This window comes from Acipenser ruthenus, chromosome 16, assembly GCF_902713425.1.
Source record: "Acipenser ruthenus chromosome 16, fAciRut3.2 maternal haplotype, whole genome shotgun sequence".
In the NCBI taxonomy this organism is placed as follows: Eukaryota; Metazoa; Chordata; class Actinopteri; order Acipenseriformes; family Acipenseridae; genus Acipenser; species Acipenser ruthenus.
Window position 1 is genome coordinate 32,028,869 of NC_081204.1, and position 21,131 is coordinate 32,049,999.

At 45.9% G+C, this 21,131-nt stretch overlaps 1 protein-coding gene across 4 annotated transcripts in view; it reads left to right on the plus strand.

The window, feature by feature from the left end:
• Positions 1-21,131, plus strand: part of LOC117412186 (mediator of RNA polymerase II transcription subunit 12-like) — a 23,377-nt gene continuing 2,246 nt past the window's right edge. Inside the window, exons 1-41 of one of the 4 annotated variants that reach the window (XM_058989482.1) lie at positions 1-364; positions 1,566-1,670; positions 2,129-2,320; positions 2,682-2,841; positions 3,180-3,355; positions 3,576-3,686; positions 3,958-4,230; positions 4,430-4,576; positions 4,681-4,780; positions 4,913-5,049; positions 5,384-5,515; positions 5,942-6,068; positions 6,258-6,487; positions 6,656-6,715; positions 7,165-7,338; positions 7,592-7,736; positions 8,426-8,544; positions 8,653-8,796; positions 9,156-9,319; positions 9,456-9,587; positions 9,808-10,035; positions 10,410-10,554; positions 11,087-11,207; positions 11,833-11,943; positions 12,048-12,161; positions 12,478-12,641; positions 12,945-13,124; positions 13,905-13,976; positions 14,531-14,700; positions 14,927-15,088; positions 15,297-15,408; positions 15,503-15,592; positions 15,859-15,968; positions 16,425-16,560; positions 16,989-17,150; positions 17,263-17,628; positions 17,752-17,902; positions 19,337-19,554; positions 19,880-19,957; positions 20,086-20,315; positions 20,460-20,643. In XM_058989482.1, coding sequence (XP_058845465.1) covers positions 266-364; positions 1,566-1,670; positions 2,129-2,320; positions 2,682-2,841; positions 3,180-3,355; positions 3,576-3,686; positions 3,958-4,230; positions 4,430-4,576; positions 4,681-4,780; positions 4,913-5,049; positions 5,384-5,515; positions 5,942-6,068; positions 6,258-6,487; positions 6,656-6,715; positions 7,165-7,338; positions 7,592-7,736; positions 8,426-8,544; positions 8,653-8,796; positions 9,156-9,319; positions 9,456-9,587; positions 9,808-10,035; positions 10,410-10,554; positions 11,087-11,207; positions 11,833-11,943; positions 12,048-12,161; positions 12,478-12,641; positions 12,945-13,124; positions 13,905-13,976; positions 14,531-14,700; positions 14,927-15,088; positions 15,297-15,408; positions 15,503-15,592; positions 15,859-15,968; positions 16,425-16,560; positions 16,989-17,150; positions 17,263-17,628; positions 17,752-17,902; positions 19,337-19,554; positions 19,880-19,957; positions 20,086-20,315; positions 20,460-20,643 — 6,231 coding nt within the window. In that variant the 5' untranslated portion in view covers positions 1-265. The remainder of the gene's footprint in view (positions 365-1,565; positions 1,671-2,128; positions 2,321-2,681; positions 2,842-3,179; positions 3,356-3,575; positions 3,687-3,957; positions 4,231-4,429; positions 4,577-4,680; positions 4,781-4,912; positions 5,050-5,383; positions 5,516-5,941; positions 6,069-6,257; positions 6,488-6,655; positions 6,716-7,164; positions 7,339-7,591; positions 7,737-8,425; positions 8,545-8,652; positions 8,797-9,155; positions 9,320-9,455; positions 9,588-9,807; positions 10,036-10,409; positions 10,555-11,086; positions 11,208-11,832; positions 11,944-12,047; positions 12,162-12,477; positions 12,642-12,944; positions 13,125-13,904; positions 13,977-14,530; positions 14,701-14,926; positions 15,089-15,296; positions 15,409-15,502; positions 15,593-15,858; positions 15,969-16,424; positions 16,561-16,988; positions 17,151-17,262; positions 17,629-17,751; positions 17,903-19,336; positions 19,555-19,879; positions 19,958-20,085; positions 20,316-20,459; positions 20,644-21,131) is intronic. The other 3 variants (XM_058989481.1, XM_058989480.1, XM_058989479.1) reach the window with 3 other exon arrangements.

Here is a 21,131-nt window from a genome sequence, read left to right on the forward strand (position 1 = left end):
AGAAAAAACAGCTTGGACTGCCACTGAAGTGAGGGACGCTCATGATCATCCGATGGCATTAGGATTTTCCTCCTGCTTATGCGAGTTCTGCTTCGGGAATCCCCGCCTGCAATCGTGAGTATCCACTGACTGTTCTGTCACTGGAATATCCCTGTTTCAGGATCTCGAACTCCACTCGTCTCTAGCCTCGTGAATTTCCGTAAACACTCGGCTTTTGTCGCACGGGAAGGGGCAAGCCTTCGCTGTGAATGATGCCGCTGGAAAGATGGCCGCTTTCGGGATCCTAAGTTGCGAACACCGGCCCCTGAAGCGGCCAAGACTTGGGCCTCCCGATGTTTATCCACAGGACCCCAAGCAGAAAGAGGTGAGGCACAGGGAAACTGGCATATTTGCCGGTGGAGAGTGGACGGGGAACGGGGAGAATAACTGACCGGCTTGGAAGGGGGTCTTGCAGGATAGTCCGAGGATGAGGTATGGGCCTGCTGTGGAGCTTCACTCAGAAACAATAACAATGCATAATATACCAACGTTGTATTTTTAAATAAGCTAAAGGCGTTTAAACTTAACGGTCTTAAACCAGCAGCACTGGATTCAGTTACCATACCTTCCGTTTAACGTCACATCAGTGAGGGTAAACAGAAAGAAAGCCTGAAAATAATGTTTTATTTAAAATTGTTATATCATTTTAAGTATATCACAGAACACTTCCGTTGCATTAAACGTGTACTAAAATAACGGCTGTAAACTGTCGTTAGCTGTTGCAATGCCTGATCTCTTGCGAAACGATGTAAATATATTCACTAATATTAATTGACGATATAATTCAAATCCTAATTTACAAACGCATTTCCCTGTGCCGATTTATTAAGCCCTTGTTGCTTGTTTTTAAGCCGTAGTCTAATTCATTAGAAAACCAAATAACTAAATTCTAGAGTAGATTACTGTTTTATAGAAGGTAAGTCTGACATTTTTTATTTCATCCCTGCTTATACATCTGTCATAATTCTGTATATAGGTGTAGCTGCCCATGTAGTTTTAGAAAGTTTCATAATGTAATATACACTGTAGAACATTGTTAGTATTACAAAAACACATGTGTTGCTTTCCTGAGGGTCAAGAGAGATTTAACTAAGCATTAGAATTCTTACTGCATCATACACCCAGACTGAGAGAGTGGCTAGCAGGTCAAAGACTACCTGCTTTTGTTTGATTAAAGCTTAGTGCACCAGCATAGTGCCAGAACACAAATGCAGCATTTAAAGGCAAAGAGCACCACCCTGCTCCACTCAAGCAGATGTCGGTGGCTTTGCCCGTTTACAGTAAAGGTGCCCGCATTGATGGAATAAGCGTTAATACACCAGTGGGGTGCAGCATGTGTTTTTGTATCTCCAGCATAGCTCTTCTGTTGAACTTGATGTGCATGAATGGTATTCCCCCAAACTGTGAGTTTGCAGAAAAGCAGATTCTGTTTGATACAGTGGTACTTCAGTGGCGAAGCGTTTAAAGATGTTTGTGAGTCAGAAAGCGCTATCATGAAACTTAACATTGTTTTTTTTCGTTTCAAGGATGAGTTGACAGCACTGAATGTGAAACAGGGGTTCAATAACCAGCCGGCAGTTTCGGGGGACGAACATGGCAGTGCGAAAAATGTCAACTTTAACCCCTCCAAGGTAAAAAAAGGCTCCCCATGCTGTACTGCGTGCATGTCGCAGTGAGAGTGCAGCAGTGGTTTTAGTTTGGTTGCCATCAATGCTTTACTGTTACTGACAACGTGCCTGAATTAGATTACCAGGTTCTGTAATCTCCCTGTCCTGATTCTTTTGCATTGGATTTTTCTCTCTGTGTTGGATTTGCTATCTCAATTGCTACCCAGATTTTCAGTATGACCTCCCTTATATGTTTAGCATTTTGTTTCCTCTGCAATGTATTTTTGGCTTGAGCTGTTTTCAATATGAATCCCCTGTTTGACAGGGAAGTGAGTTGTAAAGAAGTGTCTGAACAGTGTTTGTGAATTGCAGAACTAGGATTTAGTACCTCATTGCAGTAGTAATGCCCATCTCATTCAAATTACCTGACTAGGCATGGCAGTCCTCGCTCAAAGTGCTTGTTTGGCTTTCCTCGTTCGCAGATCAGTTCAAATTTCAGCAGCATTATTGCTGAGAAGCTGCGGTGCAACACATTCCCTGACACAGGCAAGAGGAAACCCCAGGTCAACCAGAAGGATAATTTCTGGCTGGTTACAGCGAGATCCCAGAGCTCCATCAACAACTGGTTCACAGACCTGGCAGGAACTAAACCCCTCACCCAGCTAGCGAAGAAGGTACAGGGATTCAGTTTGAATTGATTACTTGACCAGGGAAGAACCCATTTAGAGATGTACAATATGTATGCGGGAACATACATTAACAGTTACAAGTAAAGAAACGTATATTAATCTCTTCTGTCACTTTTGACATTTTGATTGTGTAGTGGGCTGTGTCGCAGAAACAGATCAGCACTAATCGGGCTACCTTAGCTAAGCTATAGTAAAGTATTTCAAGATTAGTGCTAATCAGGGTCTATATAACCAGCCTTGTTAGTGTATTTTTTTTTTTTTTGCAAGGGCTTTGATTGTAATGCATGCAAGAATGTGGGTAGATTACCACCTTCTCGCTCTTGTTAACCTCTGTTTCATGTCCTAGGTGCCGATATTCAGTAAGAAGGAGGAGGTGTTTGGCTATTTGGCAAAATACACTGTGCCGGTTATGCGGGCGGCCTGGCTAATCAAAATGACATGCGCATACTACGCTGCCATCACCGAGACCAAAGTGAAGAAGAGGCATGTGATCGACCCCTGCATAGGTAATGTAAAGAAAGATGCATGTTTATGCAACCAGGAAAGCTACCCAATAAGTTTTGTTTACCACAGAACATTTCCAACATTTTAAAAGGTTCAGTTCTAGTTGGTTGATGCAAAAATATCCACTCCTGGAAAAATGGCATTGAATAAAATCCTTATAATTTAAACATTTCGCTCATGGACTGCCCAAGGGTGTGACAAAGTGTTAGGTTTTGTATTAGGATACAATAATGTGTCATGATTTTGGCATAAAAAAAAGAATAACAGGGTGTTCTAGCATGGACTGTACGATACTCTTCAATGTACACTTTTCTGAAGGTCTCTCGCTGCCCCCTTGCAGAGTGGACACAAATAATCACCAAGTACCTCTGGGAGCAGCTCCAGAAAGTAGCTGAGTTTTACCGGCAGTCGTCCAGCCAGGGCTGTGGCTCTCCACTACCGGCCACACCAGTGGAGGTGGAGACTGCAATGAAACAGTGGGAGTACAACGAGAAACTAGCCATGTTCATGTTCCAGGTGAGCGCAGTGCCCTCTGTGTACAGACTGACACTATTGTCTGTGGCTGTGAAAGCTGCTTTGGCTAGTTTAGCGCATGTTTTTCTCTGTAAGGCTGATGTACTCTGCTTACAAAATATCTGTCAAAGTGCACTTGCTCTGTGTGTGAAAGCTCTTTCTCTGAATATATATTGTCTCTGTGCCTGGTGCTGACTGTTTCTGTTTTCTGTGTGTCATTCAGGACGGCATGCTGGACAGACACGAGTTCCTGACCTGGGTTCTCGAGTGCTTTGAGAAGATCAGGCCTGGAGAGGACGAGCTACTGAAGCTGCTCCTGCCCCTCATGCTGCAGGTACCCGTGGGAAACTCAACCCGAATAAGCTTAATATAAAAACAGTATGGAATAAAAAATGGAAAAGAACTGGAATTCCAATATAGGCAGTTTTAGTCCACCAGATGGCAGCACAATCTCTTTTGTAACTAGCAGGATTACAGTACACTTGCAGTACATCCACATCATTGCACCAATTCATGTTTATTTGCTGGACTGTTTTCTGTTTGCAGTGCATTTTACAATCCCAAGCAAAATAATAATGACCTTTACCTTTCCTGTGTTTTTGCAGTACTCTGGAGAGTTTGTGCAGTCTGCCTACCTCTCGAGGCGACTGGCCTATTTCTGCACTCGCCGGCTAGCGTTACTGCTGAGTGATGGGAGTGTGGGACCAGGACCGGGAGGGCACCAGGCCCACGGGATCTCAGCACAGCCTGGGAACGCTCTGCCACAGACGCCAACCCCCCAACCTGCTGGGGGGAACCAGCCCCAAACTCCCTTCACCGACTTCTACATCTGCCCGCAGCACCGGCCTCTGGTCTTTGGACTTAGCTGTATGTTACAGGTGGGACTCCCTTGCTTAGTGCCTCATAAAAAGACTGGGCTGTTAAGTTTTTCAAGGAGCTAAATTAAAAAAATGCCTCAGCCTGAATGCAATCTATACAGGTCTTGTTTCCATCGCTGGATTGTGGGCACAAACTATATATCCTCCCACAATGTCTGTATCGCTCACAAGTGTTCTTTCTGTGTCCCTGGCTCTATAGAGTATCGTGCTGTGCTGCCCCAGTGCTCTGGTGTGGCACTACTCCCTAATGGACAGCAGGAACAAGACTGGCTCGCCTTTGGACCTGCTGCCCATAGCACCATCCAACCTGCCCATGCCAGGGGGGAACACGTCCTTTACACAGCAGGTAAGGGGGGACAGATGATTATCAAATGGGAATGTGGCTGTGTGTGTTTTCATGGGTGTGTTGTGTGGGCTGTTTTTCACAGTATACCTTCCCTTATTTCCCAGGTCAGAGCAAAGGTTAGAGAGATTGAGGAGCAGATCAAAGAGCGTGGCCAGGCTGTGGAAGTCAGATGGTCGTTCGATAAGTGCCAGGAAACCACAGCAGGTAAAGGGGGACTTATCAGGAGATATCCTCGGGTTACAAAATCAGTGGAATCAAATTCGCAAAGCCACAGTAATGGGAAGTAAAAGTGACACGTGCAACAGTCTTAGATGCCATGTTTTATTCTCATATTAGGGTTCACGATTGGACGTGTCCTGCACACTCTGGAGGTCCTGGACAGCCACAGCTTCGAGAAGTCTGACTTCAGCAACTCCTTGGACTCCCTCTACAACCGCATCTTTGGGGCGGGCCAGAGCAAGGACGGTCACGAGGTGAGACTGAGCTCTTTCACACATGTTGCCAAGTTCTATAGGGATAGGGATTGAAGCGATGGTTATACAGCAGTATACACAAGAAACTACAATATTTTTGTGTTTTAAATTCCATTCTCAACCCTAATAAGCACTACAGCTTTGTTATAGCGCTGTCAGATATGGCAAGTAGTTGGATGGGATTTAAAAATAACTATGATATAATTCTATCATGTTACCACAAACGAACTTTGGGGTCTACAGTAACTTGGTATTCGGAAATGAAGGTGTACACCACAAGGGCTACCCTGCAAAACAAATCTTGCTGTGTTGATGATTAGTGACTTGTCCACAGATGTCCCCGGATGATGACGCGGTGGTGACCCTGCTGTGCGAGTGGGCGGTGAGTTGCAAGAGGTCTGGGCGGCACCGAGCCATGGTGGTGGCAAAACTCCTAGAGAAGAGGCAGGCTGAGATCGAGGCCGAGGTAAGCTGGGAGCTCATTTTAACACCATGTCATGAAGCAAAAACAGCAAACAGATGAACTGTGTCTGGGACCTCTCTTCATGAAGAAACACCAAATGGTTTATTTAATGCAAGAAGACACTATTAGCATACCTTATGACCAGCAATGTAAGAATGTTGTATACAAACTGATATGCCAGATCAGTCATAACAAGTAGTAAAACAGCAGTAGTTTGATTGAAGTTCTTCAGGCCAGATAGAACTGCTCTTCTGGTGGCAGTATGTAATAGAAATCTAAAGTAGTTTTACACTACAGTCCAATGTAATCGGTAACGCTTGTGATGTACTTTAAATAATTATATATATATATATATTTTTGCACCCTAGCTGTATAATAGTTTTTGTGTATAGAGTTGTTGCACAGTGGTCTCTGTGTTTCTCCTTGCAGAGGTGTGGGGAGTCTGAAGTCGTGGACGAGAAGGGCTCTGTTTCCTCAGGATCACTTTCTGCTGCTACTCTGCCAGTCTTCCAGGACGTCTTGCTGCAGTTCCTGGACACGCAGGCTCCCACACTCAGTATGTCATCTTCCAGAGCAGGTTTAAACCCATGGCTTGTGAAATTAAGATTAACGATTTCACTGGTGAGGGGCTGATGGTATGGTAAAAATATACAGTGTGTCTTTATACCACTGTAATTCAGTCCTGAAGTCAATTCTTGTGAGTACATTTTTAAATGTATTTTATGCTTTGTCTCTCTCTCTCTAGCTGAGCCAGGGAATGAGAGTGAGCGTGTGGAGTTCTCGAACCTGGTGCTCCTGTTCTGTGAACTCATCCGGCATGACGTTTTCTCACACAACATCTACATGTGCACGCTGATCTCGCGAGGGGACCTGGCCTCTGACTCCCACCTTCCCCGCCCCCGCTCCCCCAGCGAGGAGCCTGCTGACGAGTCAGACCGCAAGGAGCAAGAGGCTGGGGGTGGGGGCAAGATGGAGGTACGGACTCGCAGTGCCTTGTGCCCGTGCTTAAAATCTAAGGATTCTCCTGCCCTTTTATTTTTCTATTCTACAAATTAAAATAGTATATCAAAAAATCTTATATGCATTTAAAATCGTAAGCCAGATCAACATGTCTCTTATTTTACATTTTTTTTCTCCCGCCAGGATGCTGGCCTCTCCGAGTCAATGGAGATTGATCAGAACTCCAGCGCCATTTTCGACGAGGTATTAAGTTAACGCAGAGGTGTCAAAACTAGGTTAAGTGTTTATGTATCGGTAACAAGAATCAAGGCAGTAACCCACTATACAGAAATGGTGCAAACACTTAACAGGAAACAGCTGTTTTTTTGCAGTGTGATTTAGCCAAACACTGTCTTGGGTGTACTTGATCCTCAGTTAATGACAGCATGCTTGAGTCAGAGGGTGCTGCATGATCCTCCTGCAAAGCATCTTCGTGATGTAGTCCTGTCCATTTGAAATTGAAGCCCTTGCTCCCCTCCCTATCAGAATTGATTCATATTACAATTCTTGAGAAAATGCAGGCTAATTTATGCCTTGGTAACCCATTATAATTGGATTAGTCTGCTAGGATTCTGTGTTATGTATACAGTGTTTTTCTGCAGCTTCCTGAATGACGGTTTGTATCTCCCGCCCCTCTTCCCCTTTTCATTCAGATGTTCTCTCCTCCGATGCACTGTGAGTCCAAGGGCAGCCCCTCCCCGGAGAAACCCACCCCAGAACAGGATGGGAAAACTCTGGCCAAGGACAAGGGCCCCGACCCGGCATTCCCTCTGGTTTACGAGCTGCCTCGGCACATCCAGTACGCAACGCACTTCCCCATCCCCCAGGTAAACGCTGCCAACTTGCATTCCCAAGTACTATAAACGCCATCTAATCTGTAGCTTTGCTGTGTTGCATGCTGACTGCTGAAACTGCTCCACACTCAATAGGACTTAACCTCATTCCTCCGAATTTCAAACATGTGGGTTTGAGCATTGGAGACTGCCTAATAGAAACTCTAAACCCTGGCACAACTGCTTTCCTCATCGATGTTTATTATGCGTTCCACTGAGCTCCCATCACCCACTTTGTTCCCTACAGGAGGAGAGTGCCAGCCACGAGTGTAACCAGCGGTTAGTGGTTCTGTACGGTGTGGGGAAGCAGCGAGACGAAGCGCGGCACGCCATCAAGAAAATCACCAAAGATATCCTGAAGGTGCTGAACCGGAAAAGCACAGCAGAAACTGGTGAGTCGGGCTGTTTGGCACATGTGGGCACATTAGGCAAAGGAACGGAACCGTGTCACATGATTGTGTCTTATCATCTGCACAGAGCCCATATCTGCTAGTTAGTGGACCATAAAACATACAAAAGCAAAGATGTTGTGTACCTGACTAGTCTGAACATCTGTAACCCAGACTGCAGCTGTTTAATCAAGGTCCTCTGTAGAAGGAGTAGAAAACAACTACTCATCACTCTAAAGCTGTATTCAGAAGGTGGAGAGGCTCAGGCTTATAAACGCCAGGAATTTAAAACGCTCTCAGCAGATCTTCCTGTACAGGCTAGAGAGAGAATTTCAGCGCAGATGACAGTAAACTGGACGGCTTATTAGAACCAGACTGGCAACCTGTTAACAATTTTCAGGAGACTCGTTTGCAGATTGGGCTCTGATCTCTAGTCTGGTAGCTGATCTCCTGCTGAGGCTGTGTTCAGGAGGACCCTTGGAGCGGGGGTTGTCCTTGAAGTCTTTTAAACCCTTTTTCTAGTTTTGTTGTGCTCAGACCTATGGTTTTATCACAGATAATTTGTATCGACTCCAGCACAAATTGGATGATGAGTGGGGGTGTTTTTTTTTTTTTTTAACTGACCAATTTTAATGTCCTGCATGCTCATTCTTGTGGTGTTTTTGTGATTTTAATTTTTTTACCTCCTGCAGGGGGTGAAGAAGGACAGAAGCGGAAGAGGAATAAGCCCGAAGCTTTCCCCACAGCTGAAGATATCTTCTCCAAATTCCAGCATCTCTCCCACTTCGACCAGCACCAGGTCACCTCTCAGGTAAGAGGCACACACTTGCCCTCACCTTTGCTTCCCACTGCTTGCAGCCTGAATGTTCTGGGATGGGAGCTGTTTTTTGAACGTTTCCTTGTTCTGTGTGCTTGGCAGGTGTCTCGGAATGTCCTGGAACAGATCACCAGCTTTGCCTTGGGGATGTCATACCACCTGCCACTGGTCCAGCACATCCAGTTCATCTTCGACCTCATGGAATACTCCCTCAACATCAGTGGCCTCATTGACTTTGCCATTCAGGTACCTGACCCTCTGCTTGTGAAAGGTCCTTCCCTGCCAGTGTCCCTCAGTCTAGCCCTGGACAGCCCCCTGTGAGCTTAAAAAACATGAACCCCACCGCTTTTTGTTGTAAAACTGAGAAGAAAATAGTTTCTGAAAATGCCTTTTATCAGTGTAATGTCATGTATTTTATAAAACACTCCACAGTGCTAAATTTAGAAATACTGAAAGAAAACAAAGGCAAACATTTTGACCTGCAGTCTTCAGTGCTGATTCCTATTCTTATCGGTGGATGATGTGGGACAATATAAATGGAACCAGCACCTAAGCAGCCCAGTGAGTTGTGTCTGATTGGCCTGCTCTGTCTCTCTCCTGGGCAGCTTCTGAATGAGCTAAGCCTGGTGGAGGCGGAGCTGCTGCTGAAGTCATCCAGCCTGGTTGGCAGCTACACCACGGGGCTGTGCCTGGGCATCGTGGCTGTGCTTCGGAGGTACCACTCCTGCCTCATTCTCAACCCCGACCAGACGGCACAGGTCTTTGACGGGTGAGCCTTGCATCTCCTCTTCTTCATTGCACTTCACAGGCCCAACCTTTTAGTAAATCTGTATCCCAGTCTGGGGGGGGGTCCTGTGTGACTTGGTGTGTCAGTGAGTGATTACGCTGTGTGGCGTCCCCTGCAGGTTGCGTATTGTGGTGAAGCATGGAGTGAACCCTGCAGACTGCTCCTCGGCAGAGCGCTGCATCCTGGCCTACCTGTACGACCTCTACACCTCCTGCAGCCACCTCAAGAGCAAGTTTGGGGAGATCTTCAGGTGAACAAGGAACAAGAGTCTGCAGAGAGAAAATATTCATTTCATTCAAGTCACTGCTTTCAGTATCATATGCACATTTATAATTTTGTATATCAATTTGTTTATTACATTGTTGTCACTGTTAGAACTCTGACATATCCAGTAAATTCAAGCATTAGCAGATATAAACTGTAACTAGCCATGTTTGTGTAAACGCAGTGTCTGATGTGTCTTTGTACAGTGATTTCTGCTCAAAGGTGAAGAACTCCATATACTGCAACATTGATCCGTCAGACTCCAACATGCTGTGGGACCCCGAGTTCATGATCGACACCATCGAGAATCCCTCAGCTCACAACTTCAGCCACTCCATGGCAGGCAAGATCCTCAACGACAACCCAGCCAACCGCTACAGCTTTGTGTGCAATGTGCTCATGTACGTGTGTGTGGGCCACCACGACCCCGAGAGGTAAACACACTACAAAATGCTCAAGACTTCTTTGTCTCTTGATTTGCTTGAAATTATTTGTACGGTGTCTAGCTTAAGGGCAATTCAATTTTCAGTAATCATGTTTTTTATTCCCATTAATTGCAGGTTTTTTCATAGTACGTCCTGCTCAAACACTTTTTTTTTTGTCTGCTTTTTTGGTTTTCGTCTTTAAAACACTAATGCTGGGACACTGAACCTTTTATGCTTTTCACACCAGAAACGTAATTTCTGATAATATGATTATCGATAATAAAGACTAAAGTAATTATTGATAAAACCCTGATAATAGATTATTGTTCCAGCCCTAGCATAACCCCCGCCGGTCTTTCGCTCTCGTTTTGTTTCCTGGACAGAGTGAATGACATTGGGATCCTGTGTGCAGAGCTCACTGCCTACTGTCGGTCCCTGAGTGCGGAGTGGCTGGGCGTACTCAAGGCTCTCTGCTGCTCCTCCAACAACGGAAACTGTGGCTTCAACGACCTGCTCTGCAACGTGGATGTAAGGACCCCTCTCAGGTCTCCAGAAACGTAAACAAGGGAGAGAGGAAAGTGCATGATGAGCAGATCAGAGCTCGGCAAAGGATGTTAAATCCCTTTTGTGTATTCTGTGATTGAGAAACATTTTCTAGTGTTCTAAACCATTTTGTCAAGGCACCCCCTGCTCTCCGGAATTGAATTTTTGCTTTTGAGGAAACCAACCACATATTTAGACAATTTGAGGCAGATTTGCAAATAGTTTTCAAGCCCAGGGGGTCTGTCGGAATATACAGGCGGTTTCCAGGGGCCTGTGCTTTTACCCGTTCTATTGATTCATAGAGAATCTAGTCTTCAGGCAGCCCAGACTAGATCATCTTTAAAAAAACAACTGAATTCATCACAAATTCATTTATCAAGCATGTGTTGACTGGTTTGCACCTGTTAGGCAAAAATAAATACATTATTCGTATCTTTTTAATGATATAGCTGTCACAGAAAACTCCCAACAGAAATCATTTCTCTTCTTTTTTTTCCTCCTCCCCCCATATACTCAGGTGAGTGATCTCTCTTTCCATGACTCCCTGGCGACCTTTGTTGCGATCTTGATTGCCCGCCAGTGCCTGCTGTTGGAGGATCTGGTCCGCTGTGTGGCGATTCCTTCACTTCTCAATGCAGGCGAGTGCTGCTTCGTCCAGGTTCTGTACCTGAGGTTTTGACTCTCGTAAGCATAGGAATATACACAGTGTACAGATGCGTTTTATTTTTAAATGTTTACCAATAAGACTAGAGAGGTCTCTAAGGCTGAAAGAAGGAATCTTGCCTCTTTTTTTTTTTTTCAAACTATATTTTTCTGAAGTGCTGAAATAAGAGCTTGAAGTAGTTCGAGCAAATAGTCAGGAGGGTAGGCAGCATGGTCCCAGGTTACAGCAAGGTTCTGGTGATGGGCTTCCTTTGATCTTTGCCTCCAGAGACTCTTCCACTCCTGGGAGCTTTGTTCTGGAGCCAGTGATCTGTCAGGCCTGGGGATTGAAAGCATCTCTCCCTACCTTCGATATCAAGGACACACTGAAAGGAGGGTTAGTGTGGGATCGAGGGTTACTGAAAGGAGTATGAGATGTTGCCAGATGTGCAGGGGCCTCCTTAGGATTTGGGAATAGGGGATCAGGGAAGCGTATCAAATACTGTGATCTGGTGTTCAGAACTGAACTAGTTATACTTCAAGAATGGGAAGCAGTGTTTTGTAGTGGTTCTGGGACTGGTTTCTCTGAATCGCGCGCTCTTTCTCCGTCTGTCTCTGTAGCCTGCAGTGAGCAGGATTCGGAGCCCGGTGCCAGGCTAACCTGCAGGATTCTCCTCCATCTCTTCAAAACCCCGCAGCGCAACCCCTGCCATCAGGACAACAGCAAGTCAGGTACACTTTTTACAATGGTATATCAATTCCACATGCTCACAGTATTTTTAATCAGTGCTGTGTAAGTGAACAAGCACTGTCTCCTCCTTCCCCTTCGTCTACAGATAAGCCCACGGTTGGAATCCGGTCCTCCTGTGATCGCCACTTACTGGCTGCTTCCCAGAACAGCATTGTGGTAGGAGCTGTCTTTGCAGTCCTGAAGGCAGTCTTCATGTTGGGTAAGCATCACTGTGACAGCCAGTTTCTTTTTAATGTTCACCTTGATATTGAGTATTACCACTTACTAGGTATTTAAGTACAAACCAATGGTAATAAGTGTACACTGTCTTGTTTTTAAATATGTATGCATATTTGGTTCAGTGACAGGGAAGCCTGATAATCTGATAAGGGGACACCTTTTTGATTGGGAGAGGGTGGGGTGGAAAAATAAATGAATAAAAAAAAGTAGTTCCTTAACTTGCTCAGAATAACCCTTTAGAGAAGTACAGATTGGAGACCCTCCTGACTCTCGGCCTCCTTCCTTCCCCTCTGTAGGTGATGCTGAATTGAAGGGCTCGGGGTTCTCTCACCCTGCGGGGCTGGATGACATTACGGAAGATGACCTGTGCTCCAAGAAGACAGGTGGCCGCTCGGTCTCTATAGAAACGGCTAGCTTGGATGCGTATGCCAAGTACGTGCTGAAGAGTATCTGCCAGCAGGTAGGCCCGTGGGAGGCTAGCAAAGCCAAGTCCTGTTACTTTAACTAACTTTCTTTCTTTCATCCTTGTTGTTTCTTCCATCTTTAAGCATGCCCATTTATTTTCATGTTTCGAACAGTGCCACAAAAGTAGGCCTTGCTTTTGTTCACATATAGATCCTTTTCTCTGGCTTTTGTCTTCCTATTAAAAAGGCAGTAATGCAGTGGTTACTGGGCTTGTGCACACACACAACTACTCATCTCTGTCTTCCATCGCTTTCCTTTTTTTACACGCTCTCCTTCCCTTTGACCTCTCTTGCTGAAGGAGTGGGTGGGGGAGCGCTGCCTCAAGTCTCTCTCGGAGGACAGCAGTGCTCTGCAGGACCCCGTCCTTGTCAACATCCAGGCCCAGCGCCTCCTGCAACTCATCTGCTACCCGCACCGGCAGCTGGACAGCGAGGAGGGGGATAACCCGCAGAGACAGAGGATCAAACGCATCCTGCAGGTCAGCTACAGCCGCAGGGAGGAGCCATGGGATTTCACTCGAGTCCTTTCTGCAATGGAGTATAGATTGTTAAACATAATTTGAACAATGTGATGCACGGAATTGTGTGTCAGTCCATTCCAACTTAAATATCGGGGGAATATATATATATATATATATATATATATATATATATATATATATATATATATATGTATATATATATATATATATATGTATATATATATATGTATGGCTAGAATTTATTGACTTGAACTTTTGTATTTTCCACTCCACCACATGGCTGAATCAAGGGAAGTGAAGCTTAGTACATCAGTACAGGAGCCAGACATTTTTAAGGCTGAGCTGGGTCAAGCATCTTTCCAGGCTCGAGAAGCAAAAACATTAGCTGAGCCAGTGAAAAGAGATCCTGTGGAGACTGAGCAAAGGGAATAGATATTGTGTGTTCCTTATTTCATTTTTACTAGTAGATTAATGTATCTGCGCTGCAGCATAATTCACTGCAAAGTTTTACAAGAAGTATATATATTTAAGAAAAGGGCTTTCTCTTAGTCCTGATTTAAGTGCTGTTTCTCTGCTAGCAATGATGGAAATTGATCCTGGGATATAGTTATTGGGGTGGGGGTGGGGCTGCAAGAGATGGGTAACAGCTGCAAGATTAGAGGCAAGTAGGTAACTGTTTAAAGGGTTGTATGGAATTTGTTCCTTGGCCCCATTCCATTTTGCTGGGATGGGAACTTTGTTCAATGTGTTTTTAAGCTACATTTGTGTCTCCTACAGAATATGGATCAGTGGACCATGAGACAATCCTCTTTGGAGCTCCAGCTCATGATCAAGCAGAGCACAGGCAATGTATGTCAGTCTGCACTGGGGTGTGTCTGTGGAGGTGGTTTTGCAGGCTCAGGAAGTGTTGGTTACAGGTTAACATGAAGCAGGCATGAGCACTGCAGGAGCAAGGGAGTGACTCCTAGTGCAAAACTCATTGTGCTACACCACTGAGACAAAACAGTGGTTACTGTATTTTCCCATTTACGGGTTTACATTACATTAATGTTGTTTCAGACTTACATTCTTCCCTCTAGTGATGCATGCTTCTGAAGGATTCCTGTAGCAGGGATGGAAATACGACTCTTATTACACAGCAGTTTTGCCCATTCCAGTTTTTTTACAACGAGCTTGATTAGCCACAATGTGCAGGTAACAAGCTCAGGTGTGTCTTGTTAAACTCATAGTAAAACCAGGAATGGATCAGACAGCTATGCAATGGGAGTCTTCTTTCCAGCCCCGTGCAGCAATTCCCTAAATGGAAATGCAATTGAATAATAATGTCAGTGGAAGATTTAGTCAGTCTAATCAGAAGTTTGTTTCTGCATTGGTATTTATTTATTTCTGTATGATTGCTCCAGGAGTTAAACTCCCTGCTGGAGAACATTGCGAAGGCGACTATCGAGGTGTTCCAGAAATCAGCCGAGATGAACTCCAGCAACCCCTCTGGGAACGGGTCAGCAGGGCCGGGCAGCATCAGCAGCGCGGTGACCAACAGCAACAACGCCAGCAAGCTGAAGCCAGTCCTGAGGTGTGTAACTCTGCTGCTGTGGGGCCTGCCTGACTTCAGCACTGCTGCTCCTCTGTGTTAGACTAACATTGTAAAGTCCTCCCTCTGGCATTGTTTTATCTGTGATAAGACAGATCCACTGAAATGCAACAGAGATTGACTGCACATATTTGTGGACATTCACAAGGACAAGACCATCACTAAGGTTTTAACCCCCCTGTCTGTGTTTTAATTTCACCCCCCGCAGCTCGTCAGAGCGCTCAGGAGTCTGGCTGGTGGCCCCCCTCATCGCCAAGCTAGCCACGTCTGTGCAGGGCCACGTGCTGAAGGCTGCGGGAGAGGAGCTGGAGAAGGGGCAGCACCTGGGCTCCTCGTCCCGCAAGGAGAGGGACCGGCAGAAACAGAAGAGGTGAGTGACGCACGCAAACACAGTAATCGTTGCTGACTCAAACACATGGCTGTCAGATCGCGTGAATATGTATCGATTTATGCACAGATGTCCATATAATGTATGCATTTTCACAGTCTACCTCAACTGTAAGTTAAGTCCCCTGTGATGACTAGGCCTGTAATTAGGTATCTGTTTTTTTTTTTTGTTTTTGTTGGTGCAATTCCAGCATGTCTCTGCTGAGCCAGCAGCCCTTCCTGTCACTGGTGCTGACGTGCCTGAAAGGGCAGGACGAGCAGAGAGAGGGGCTCCTCACCTCCCTCTACAGCCAGGTCCAGCAGGTAGGGACGGTCTCTTCAAATAATTGGCAGAAATGCTTTACAGCATGTAGAGTTTAGACTCTGGTGATTTAACATTTGATTTCTTGCCTTTCAGATTGTCACCAACTGGCGCGAGGACCAGTATCAGGATGACTGTAAAGCCAAACAGCTGATGCATGAAGCCTTGAAACTGCGGCTCAACCTGGTGAGGAGGGGGCTGGGCAGTACAGAGGAGGGGGTATTTTCTTGAGGCACAGCAAAATTAGTCCTGGTGTGTGCTTCACGGCTGAGGAGGCCAGTTTGTCGTATACATGTTTCAGACTGAATATTTACTACCAGCTAGTGTTGTAAAGAATTGTTTTGCAGTTCTGGTTCCCGCAGTTGTAAGCGTTCAGTAACCGTAACACAGAGATCAAGAAGGAATGATTTGGGTTTCTTAAAGAAAGCGGATTGCTTTATTTTGTCCTGCAGGTGGGAGGCATGTTCGACACGGTCCAGCGCAGCACCCAGCAGACCACCGAGTGGGCCGTCCTCCTCCTGGACATCATCAGCAGTGGCACGGTCGACATGCAGTCCAACAAGTAGGGACAGCTTTCCCTCTCCACTCCCAGCCATGGGGCTCTCCTGTCTTCATTGTGTGGTGCATACCCTGTGTTGGAGAGAGAGAGAGTGAGATAGAGCAGGTTTATATTAGACGATCAATCCTTGCTTTTGGGTCAGAACCTTTCCCATGTGTAAGACGCTGGTGGAGAGCAACAAAATAACCCAATCCCCCCCCCCCCCCCCCCCCCCCTCCTTGTGCAGGGTGCAAGTAACACGCTGCAATCACCCAAGTGGTGGGTGTTGTGTTTTTCTTTGACGTTTGTAAAGGCGAAGCGCGTCTCGCTTTTTGTTTTTTTACTCCTTTCCTGCTGTGTTTTTTTTTTTTTTTTTTCTTCTCACTGTGCCGCAGTAATTTGTTCCCTTGTTTCCTCTGTTTCTGATCAGCCTGTATTTCTGTCCCCCAGCAGTGCTGAATCTCTGTCTTTCTGTTCCAGCGAGCTGTTCACCACAGTACTGGACATGCTCAGTGTTCTCATTAATGGCACTCTGGCGGCTGACATGTCCAGCATCTCTCAGGGCAGCATGGAGGAGAACAAGAGGGCCTACATGAACCTGGTCAAGAAACTCAGGGTAAGGCAATGGTTAATGCTTTGCAATTCATTTAATGTCAAGGCTGGCAGGTGGTGTATGGTAGCCTTTTTTATGACTACCATCTTTTGGAATGCAACATTTATTCACTTTCAAGGATGGAACAACATTTTGAGCCCACACAGGTTTTTCTATCGGTTTAATTAGCTGCGACACACCATGCATCTTTTGTAGAAGTTACCATTTTATGTTTGCAATTGTGTATTTCCTATACCTGCAGTGTGAGACACATGGCCATTTGCATAAAAAAATCTTTCTTTAGCTCATAAATGGGGCTTTAAAGATGTAATTGTTAATTCTGGACTTACGAGAACTTTAGATATATAGTTAGTTGGAGTGGGAGTCTGGATTTATAAACTCAGTTTATTGAAATCCATGTTTCTCCTCTCTCTTCCCTCCCACCCCAATAGAAAGAGCTTGGGGACAGACAATCGGAGAGCCTGGAGAAGGTGCGTCAGCTGCTCCCCCTCCCCAAACAGACCCGGGACGTCATCACCTGCGAGCCCCAGGGCTCCCTCATCGACACCAAAGGGAACAAGATTGCCGGCTTCGACTCGCTCTTCAAGAAGGAGGTGAGATACAATGCAGACATACAGCACCTTTCATCGCACTGTCACTCACCTTTACTGTGCTTTACTGTAATTGCTTCATGATGTGTAAAAACTGACTCTCTTTCCGCTCCAGGGTTTGCAGGTGTCAACGAAACAGAAGATCTCCCCCTGGGACGTGTTCGAGGGTCTAAAGCACTCTGCGCCGCTGTCCTGGGGCTGGTTCGGGACGGTGCGTGTGGACCGCAAGGTGACCAAGTTTGAGGAGCAGCAGCGCCTCCTGCTCTATCACACCCACCTGAAGCCCAAACCGCGCAGCTACTACCTGGAGCCCCTGCCCCTGCCCCCCGAGGAGGAGGAGCCCCCTACCCCCGTCCCGCCCGAGCCCGAGAAGAAGCCCATCGAGGCCGTCAAGCCGGAGAAGATCGCCCCCGCCACCACAGACTCCAGCAAGAAGAAACCGAGCAAGAAGAAGCGCAACCAGTCCACCAGCAAGACAGAGGTGAGGGACAGCTTGACCTGCATACATCAACTAAAACCAGGATTAAAATAAAACATAAATACATATGTATTCACACATCTCAACATAATCAAGTAACAATGGCATTTCTTTTTACCACATTAGGATTATGGTGCCAGCACACAGCGTGGGGTATCCTATGTGGGAGGGATGCCACCAGACCTCGTGCATGCCCAGCCAGGACACCCCTTTAACAGGATGGGGTACGTGCAACCCCCAATGGGGATGTACACACAGAACCAGCCTCTGCCAGCAGGTAACATCTCAGGAACTTCTCTAAATAAAGTCTGTTTGAAAATCAGAGACAGTGTCTCTTGGTTGGTTGCTAAAGTATGTGTGTGTTAACAAGGCCACTTGGACTATTGGATTCACTGTCTGAGACAGTGTAGCCATTAGCAGGGGCTCTTTGTTTTTGATGCTTTTAACAGTCTTCGGTGCAGTTTCATGTGTATTCTGCCATGACATGCTTTTCCCTGGCACTCCTTTACAGCCCTGTTTATTTTGAAGTAGCCCTCACAGGACATTGAGTGCTGTGCCTGTTTGGTCCTCCTCCCTGACTTTGGGTAAACAGCTGTCCTCCAGCGCCATTCAGCATTGTTCAGTTCATAAGCATCTATTGTTTAAAACAGCTGTCACAGTGTTTTGCTATTTCAGAGCAAAATGAATCATCACAGGAGACACTTGGAAAGGATCTTTTATTTTTATAGGCTTTCTCAACATGTGGCGACCAAAGGGAGTTTTGAGGAGGAGGAGGGGCGGGGGGCTCCCCAGGGACTTGTCTGTCTTGTCTTGTCTTGTCTTGGTCATAGTTGTTTCCATCTCCCAGTCTAAACTAAAATTACCTTGTTCTCTCATAACTAGTAGACCCTTAACAGCCCAAAATGATTGTCAGGTTGAGTGGTCATGGCTCCTATTGTCCCCATAATGCCATTTCACTTGCATTCTCGCATATCTGTAGAACCCTCAGACTTCCTTTCTGCCAGCACTGTCTAGTTTTTAAATTGGTTTCACGCAGCAAAAGCACATCTGCGTGATCTGAACTCTCCCAGACAGGGCAGGAGGGCATTGAGGGGGGGAAACTGTGAATTGTTGATAACCGTGCAGAGTGAAAATTACATGGCAGCCACGATGGAAAATATGTATGTTTGACTTGAACATCATGTCTACATGGAACTCCTGCATTCAATATACTTTTACACTGGTTGTTCCAGGGGCTGGGTTAGGGATCGCAGATGTGTTCTGTCAGGATGCTAATAATTTACTGCACTGTTTCAGTCTGCAGCTAGATTCAAAGAAAATAGAGATTAGCATTATGATGAACATTTTTACAAGGGAAACAATGGAGACTACCTCTCCTAAAATCTGGCTGTGGGTTAGTAAAATCAGACAGGGAGATGATGTAGTGAAAGGTGTAGCATAAGATAGGCACTTGCTTACTGTCATGATACATCATTTCAGGTCAGTACAGATTTTCTGAAAGGGATAAAACAATTTTTACAGCGCAACACAAGCAAAAACTTGTGAAGTAGTTAATTTATCCGAAAAGTTGACCAGTTTCATATCCTTAACATTTGTTCTCTAATAAATTAGCTTTTGCCGTCGCTTCAAACTGGGTCCCCCTGATGTCAAATTCGAGGACAGGTATGGGCTCCTGTGTAAGAGCTAAAATAATGAATGTGGTTTTTGCCAGGAGGCCCCCGGTTGGACACGACGTATCGCCCCTCCCGCACCATTTCTATGGGGAAGTTGATGCCAAACCGTCCCCCTTACTCTGGGATGATGCCTGGCATGCCGGGGACGATGACTGGGATGATGGGACTGGATCAGCAGCAGTACAAAATGGGACCTTACAAGCAGCCCCCTATGGCACAGGGGCAAATGCTGCGGCAGCAACTGCAGGCTAAACTGGTAAGACCAGGGGTCAACGGGCAATGGGCAAGGAGCAAGATTGGTGTTTTGGGGTTCATGCTGAATGACTCTGTTAGGTAGTGTGGGCAAATGATTCGTTTGGAGAGAAGTAAGCGATGTTTGACTGGTGGGTAGAGCAGAGGGGACTGGGAGTCGATTTGCACAGCTGGTAAGAACAGAGCTAGTCGGTAGAGAAGAGAACATGTGGATGTTGTGGTTTGTTAGAGAGAGATAGATAAATAATGCACAGGGTGCAACATCGTAGAGTCAGTGTGAGATGGGTTCATGGGTATTAAAGCTGGTGTCACGTTTCTTTGTTTCACAGCAGAGCCAGGGCATGTTGGGGCAGCAGGTGCGACAGATGGCTCCTAATCCCCCCTATGGGGGGATGCAACCTTCACAGGTGAGTTCTACTTTTGATTGCATTGGGCATGTTTGACTGTACTTTATTACAACTTTCATGTTCCTGCCTCTTCCTGTAGATCCTATGTTTTATCTTTTCAGCAATCCATATAATTAATTATTTTCCAGAATATGTCCCAAGGATATACCACCTATGGCTCTCACATGGGGATGCAGCAGCACCCCTCCCAGCCAACTGGAATGGTTCCTCCCACTTACACCAACCAGCCTTTCCAGGGTGGACACCCAGGTGCAAACCCAGCCATGGTGGACTCCCTTAGGCAGATGCAACAGAGGCCGAGTGGCTACGTTCATCAGCAGGCTCCGGGTTACGGGCACCCAATCCAGAACACACAGAGGTCAGTTACGCAGGGAATGGCCCTGTGTAGAACCATAACATGCTATTTGGTTTTCTGTGGTTGGGAGAACAGTGTTTTAAATAAAAAAGTACCGTATTTTCATTTTCAGAGACTGACCCCCGTGTTGTTCACTGGTCTTTGCAGGTTTTCCCATCCGCCCATCCAGCAGACGCCCATGATGCCCGGAATGACTCACATGACCAACCAGGGTGTACACGCAGGAATGAGGTCGACGCAGATGCTGGCAGAGCAGCAGCAACAGCAGCAGCAACAACAGCAGCAGCAGCAGCAGCAGCAGCAATACCTGAGACAGCAGCAAGCTTTGAGGGTAAGAATCCCTGTTCGTGTTAGATAAATCATTTAAGAGCCATGCAGGTTTGTTGCTCAGATGTTGAGGCTCACTGATTTTAGTTTTGGTATGTTGTGCGCACATAACCAGAGCAGCTTGGTTGCATACAGCCGGTTGCTAAGCAGGTTGCCCAGTGTATGTGGTTAACCCTTTCATACATGACATTTGAAGCTGAAAAAAAAGTAGTTTGACACATAATAAATTGCTTTGGAAAAGATTGCATCTTCATATGAGATCTTCATGCATTTCCATCTTTCATATGTCCCCATATCCGTCCCCATATGAGCTTGCCATGCGTGAAAGGGTTAAGGTTCTTATGTTGTGTGTTTTTTAATGCATCTTATTATAGGCCTCTTGTATTTGGACCTATTCAGTGCAGTAACTAGCAGGCTATTGCTGTAGCACCTCAATCGATGAGTAATTAGTGAGTGTAACGGGCAGTGTTGTGCGATACACTGCCGTTACGG